The following is a 5,270-nucleotide window of genomic DNA, read 5'->3' as shown; positions in this document are numbered from 1 at the left end:
TTTCTTTTAACTTAAGTCATAAAACATATAATAAAGTTCTATCTTTATTTAATCGTTCTCGCATAAGGTTCCAATATACAAGGCCGAGTAAGAGGTTAAAAGACAACACAAAACATGTAATAAAGTTCTATCTGTATTAAGCTCATTGTCGAAAAAGGGCCCAAAATACAAGGCCGAATAAGAGGCCAATAATTACACATAGAAGGTAGCGTAAAAAGATTATTTCAACCTCTCGTGCCTTAAACATTTTACACATTTCATCATACATTTCATCTTTTGTCATTGAACCAATGTTAGCCCTGGCCACCTCTCGTGTCTTACACATTTTCCACTGGTTTTTTTCATTATGAGTAGTGGTAGAGTCAAACCACTTGAAATGTCCACAACCTTCGCTCCCCTGCAATACAAAATATTAAAGATATTACATGTCATTAGTTCATACTAAAGATATTATATGTCATTAGTTTGAAACATACAATACATAACATGTCATACTTAATAACCTTTTTACTCTCAGGACAGCACCAAAATTCGCGCCCAGGATTTTTGTTCGTGCGCGACACTTTTAATAAGCACGCCCCAGCACCACATGGGCAATTATAAATGGGCACAACTTTCGAATCCATGAATCCTGTATCAAAAAACAATGCACCATGTCTTAATTGGTGTAGAGGCCAAACAAGCATATAAACATTCAAGAAATCAGTTGCAAGGAGGATTTATGTTGTTATTACGTACTAATGCATAAATGTTATGTAATAAATAGTAAGATAAAATGTTTATCAAGTGGCTAAGATGACCTTAACTTGTTTTAGCTTTACTTGATTCAACTACGGAAAACTTCATGAAGTCCAATAGACTGAAACTCAAATAGAACACCACCCTTCCACGTGATTTTAAGATGAATTTGATCTATGGTTGTGTTGAACCGACTACTAGTTATATTTTGCCTATAGATTTCAGAATTTGAAGGAACAAATTGAAATTTTAGAAAACAAAGAACATAGATGCACAATAGCTTGAGATCAAATTGATCTAGCCTCCAACTATGACATATTTCATGGAAGCTCAATACACAGAAAATTTAAACACAGCACCCTTCTTCTAAATGATTTCTAGATAAAATGCATTAGATTAAATTGAAACAAGTGAGTACCACTCTTCCACATGACTTGAAGATCAAACTTGTGAAATAAATCTGATGGGTTGAAAACTTAATGCCACATGCACATGTGGGGACATGGATCACAATACAATAAAGGCCTTGAATCACATGTCTCGGTGCTAAGAATGGTGGGTGCTATAAACAATCATAAATAGTGATAAACAACTTCAGACCAGTCATCATATAATTCATGATATATTTATGACTAATCTACATCCGAGTAATTGCATTCACATATAAAGATAAAAAATTAGAAACTTAATAATGTAATATCAAGTGAATAAGACTATTTAGATCCAAAGTTTTCAATAAACAGATGATAAAATTCTGAAAATCCTTGGTCATATCCATCAAACGGGATGGGAACCCACAAAATTTAGTAACTTTTAACAGTTATAAAACCAACCTCAATAGTATATGAACAACAATAAAGGTATTAAATCCGTAAAAACTTTATTCTAACGTATTCAACTCTCTCCTCTTCGTTCATTATTAAAAACCCTTTGGCTTTATCAGGATCAGCCACAAAGGTGTCAAATGCTGCAATCAAATTACTAATACTAAGTTCATTGGTGGCTTTTAGTGCAGCATAGACATCTTGTAGATCTTTTAGCTTACGCTCTTCAGCCAATTCAATAAATTGAGGCTTGAGTAGGGTCTCATTTAGCTTATCAATTGAATGAAACATCCCATAACTAGCCATACTCGCCTTCTTCCTCTTTGGTCTCTTGCTTGATGATGCTTCACGAACATGTTTCCCACTTGCTGCACTACACTGATTCGACATAGAAATATTCATATCTTCATTATCCAAATCAGCAGCAACCTGATTAGGTGTACGAATGTCCTCATAATCATCATCAAGACCAATACACTCATCCATATGGTGCCCTTCTTCTGTGTCTTGTGTTGTTGTCGCTGTGGCACCATCAGCCATGTCATTTCCCGCAATCACGGCTAAGTCGTTGTAATATTGAAATGACTGCCTCTTAAAAAATTTTGCATTTTTAAATTCTTTCCTCTGCATGTTGTCAAAAAATTGGATTACTCATGACTATCTTGATATCTTAATAAGTTTTTAAAAGAAAACGATACATTTAAAAGGCCATATTACCTTAAGCAGCTCTTCCCACACATTGTCATCGGCATCCATCGATTGTGTGGACTCATTCCATGCAAATCCACTAGTACTTTTTAGCTCTTTCATAATCCTATATCCTGTTTTCCAAGTTTTCAGCTTATTCTTGAAATTGTCCCTAGACAAATTCATGCTCATCTCTGCATTGAACTTCCGTTCAATGGCTATCCATGCTTCTTTTTTGAATCCTCCCTCACCTTTTCTACCTAAGGTGACTTGTTCATGCAGCAAGTCTAAGAACTTCCTCTCCATGCATGGTTTCCAAAACACCTTTTTTGAAGAAGGTGTATCAACGACTTGAACATCATTGTCCATGCTCAAGACTCTGTTTAAATAAAAAATCTATCAACCAAAAAACATATATACAATTGCAAAACAACAGTGATGCAGATACAATGAAGAACAAACCCAGTACTAGGAATCTTATTGTGTTATGAGCCTGCCATACATACTTGGTGTTATTTCATGCTAACACCTTCACTATGATAAGAAGCTAAGTAGTAATAATAATTGTAAGTTTCAAAAAATTAACCTTTTCTAGTGAATACGAGCCTTTTTCAACAAGTAACAAAGATCAATACAGAGATGCTGCTCACTCACTACACACCCACAAAATTGGTAGCTGGAATGTGTTGCTTGGTTCCTGCAAAGTCCATGGAAATGTGGATTTAGCAAAGCGTGCAGCAGAAAGCATTTTCATGTTGGAACCAAAACATGCAGGAGCCTATTCACTGCTGGCAAATGTATATGCTTCATTTGGCAGATGGGATGATGTAGCCAAAGTGAGAAAAATGTATACGCTTCTACTGATTTCTTTCCATTATTTCTTTAGGATAATTTTCATTACATTGGATATATGCATAGAATATATGTAGAATCAAGCTCAGTGGGTATTGGGTAGAGAAATTTTAGACTTTGGAGATCTATCCTAAGTTTCCACTGACCTTAAATCTGACTATCTATAGATCTTGTAAAATGAGTGGATCAAGCAAGGCAAACAAAATCCGGCAGATTGTGAAGTTGCAGCAGCTTGTGAAGAAATGGCACAAGTTGGCCAATACCCACAAGGAAACATCCACATCCATTAATGGGGGCTCTCAATGGAGCAGTAGAAAAGGTTCTCCTACTTATGTTCCAGAGGGCTACTTGGCTGTCTATGTGTGAAATGAGTTGAAGAGGTTCATTATTCCCATGAGATACTTGAATTTTCCAGTGTTTAGAATTACTTGAGAAGGCAGAGGAGGAGTTTGGCTTCAACAACAAGGGGGCTCTCAATCTTCCATGTGATACTATTGTTTTTGAGCATCTAATGTGGATGTTGGAGAAGGATGATGAGGCCACAAAGAATATGAGTTTGGAGCAGTTGAACAACTTTTATCGCCATGAAACAGACTGTGGATTTGAAGCTAAAGTCTCTAACAGTAGTGCAATGGATAATTTTGAGCTTCAAACTTCAACTCAAAGATCATTTTGTTGATATATTTCAAGGTCCCTATCATAGCTTATATACAGAAAAGTGTTTGTCATTGACAGAGCATTTGAAATGAAACCTATAAGCAAGATCTGCAAGAACATATGAAACAACATCAGCACTATTATTGGCCTGCCAACATGTTGCCTGCAGAATATCAAAATCTTGTGTGTCTTTTCTTTTTATGTAATCTTGACAAAAAGAAGTTGAGACAAAATGGTTAGAATATTAAGTTTTATTGTGAAATCTCAAGTTATATTGGTTCCTCTAAAGAACAAATCGTCCACAACTCGTACTGGCAATTTGCATGCCATCGTTTCACATTTTGGCTGGTATCAAGCCATTATTGTTCTATGCTCCTATGCTATTCCAGAATTTGGGACCAGGGGAAAATTCTTCTCTCTATTCTACTGTATTGATTGGAATTTTGCCCATGTTTGCTGGGCTTTTTTCTATGGTCACTGTAGACAGATGGGACCGCCGAGCCTTGCTAATTTGGGGAGGATTTCTGATGATAATATGCCAGGTATGGGGATGAATCTTTAATTTTTAATCTGATGATAGCATCCTTTTTAGGAAAAAAGATTTCTGGGTAGACCAAGAACAGCTCTAGCCAGGAATTTGTTTGTTATAATTAGAATGGAGATTGAAACCTATAGTAGTATCACTAATAGCAGTATTGCACACTCACTAGTAATTTTATGGTTCTATCTGTTCACAGGCAACATTGGGCATAATATTGGGCTTGAAGTACAAAGCAGACAAAGAGCTTTCAAATAACTTGTTAGAGCTGTTGGTAATAATCATTTGTATATTTGTTGCTGCATTTGGGTGGTCCTGGGGCCCTCTTGGATGGACTGTGCCAAGTGAAATTTTTCCATTAGAGACACGGTCCGCTGGACAGGCGATAACTGTGTCTGTGAACCTTCTTCTAATGTTTGCAATGACTCAAGCCTTTCTACCCCTCTTATGTGTTTTTAGATTTGGGATCTTCCTATTCTTTGCAGGTTGGATCTTCATTATGACTATCTTTGTATATCTCTTCTTGCCAGAAACCAAAGGTGTGCCCATTGAAGAAATGGTTATTCAGTGGAGAAAACACTGGTTTTGGAAGAAAATTGTGCCACCTATTGAAACTGAAGAAGCTAATGAGAAAATTGAAGATCCCCTAGAGTGGATTCACAACTTAATTTGGGAGATTTCTTCCTGCCACACTACTCACTAGATGCTCAATGGAATATGATCAATCCCCACATAATTGTCTCCTTGTTCAATTTAATTCAATAGTGCAAAGATGTTAAATTTTTTTTGTCAGCTTGCTTGGAAGTCCTCTAGGGCATAATCTTTGCCCACCTTATTTTGTTTTGTCCAAAGATGTAACCTCTTTTTGGAGCTCAATAAGTCCAATTGGTAATGATGTATGCCTACCTTCCCATCTGCAAGACTAAAGATGTAAATCCCTTTTCAGGTCAGCATGTCCCATAGGATTTATCTGA

General features: G+C 36.3%; 2 protein-coding genes and 1 pseudogene across 2 annotated transcripts; 2 read left to right on the top strand and 1 right to left on the bottom strand.

The window, feature by feature from the left end:
• Positions 1-1,601: 1,601 nt before the first annotated feature.
• Positions 1,602-2,618, bottom strand: LOC149552003 (uncharacterized). Its single transcript, XM_089790161.1, has 2 exons — positions 2,280-2,618; positions 1,602-2,186 (listed from the first exon to the last, which is right to left on the bottom strand). The coding sequence occupies exons 1-2, from the start codon at positions 2,616-2,618 to the stop codon at positions 1,602-1,604; spliced, it is 924 nt and encodes a 307-aa protein (XP_089646287.1).
• Positions 2,619-3,278: 660 nt separating this feature from the next.
• Positions 3,279-3,780, top strand: LOC149552002 (protein SMALL AUXIN UP-REGULATED RNA 51-like). The gene is made up of 2 exons (XM_089790160.1): positions 3,279-3,461; positions 3,517-3,780. Exons 1-2 carry the CDS (start codon positions 3,279-3,281, stop codon positions 3,778-3,780), a joined length of 447 nt encoding a protein of 148 aa, XP_089646286.1.
• A 277-nt stretch (positions 3,781-4,057) lies between these two features.
• On the top strand, positions 4,058-4,999 carry LOC149552001 (sugar transport protein 7 pseudogene; annotated as a pseudogene).
• Positions 5,000-5,270: the final 271 nt, after the last annotated feature.

The sequence above is a fragment of the Cupressus sempervirens genome, chromosome 6 (assembly GCF_028749045.1).
Source record: "Cupressus sempervirens isolate cs-2001-9-10 chromosome 6, ASM2874904v1, whole genome shotgun sequence".
Classification (NCBI taxonomy): Eukaryota; Viridiplantae; Streptophyta; class Pinopsida; order Cupressales; family Cupressaceae; genus Cupressus; species Cupressus sempervirens.
This window is presented reverse-complemented; position numbering and strand designations above follow the sequence as displayed.

Bases quoted from the DNA above. Each gene is read 5' to 3' on its own strand.
- LOC149552002 (XM_089790160.1), top strand. From the start codon at position 3,279: ATGAGTGGATCAAGCAAGGCAAACAAAATCCGGCAGATTGTGAAGTTG. The intron at 3,462-3,516 runs GTGTGAAATGAG...TGAATTTTCCAG, and splicing joins AGGGCTACTTGGCTGTCTAT to TGTTTAGAATTACTTGAGAA.
- LOC149552003 (XM_089790161.1), bottom strand. From the start codon at position 2,618: ATGGACAATGATGTTCAAGTCGTTGATACACCTTCTTCAAAAAAGGTG. The intron at 2,187-2,279 runs GTAATATGGCCT...GACAACATGCAG, and splicing joins TGTGGGAAGAGCTGCTTAAG to AGGAAAGAATTTAAAAATGC.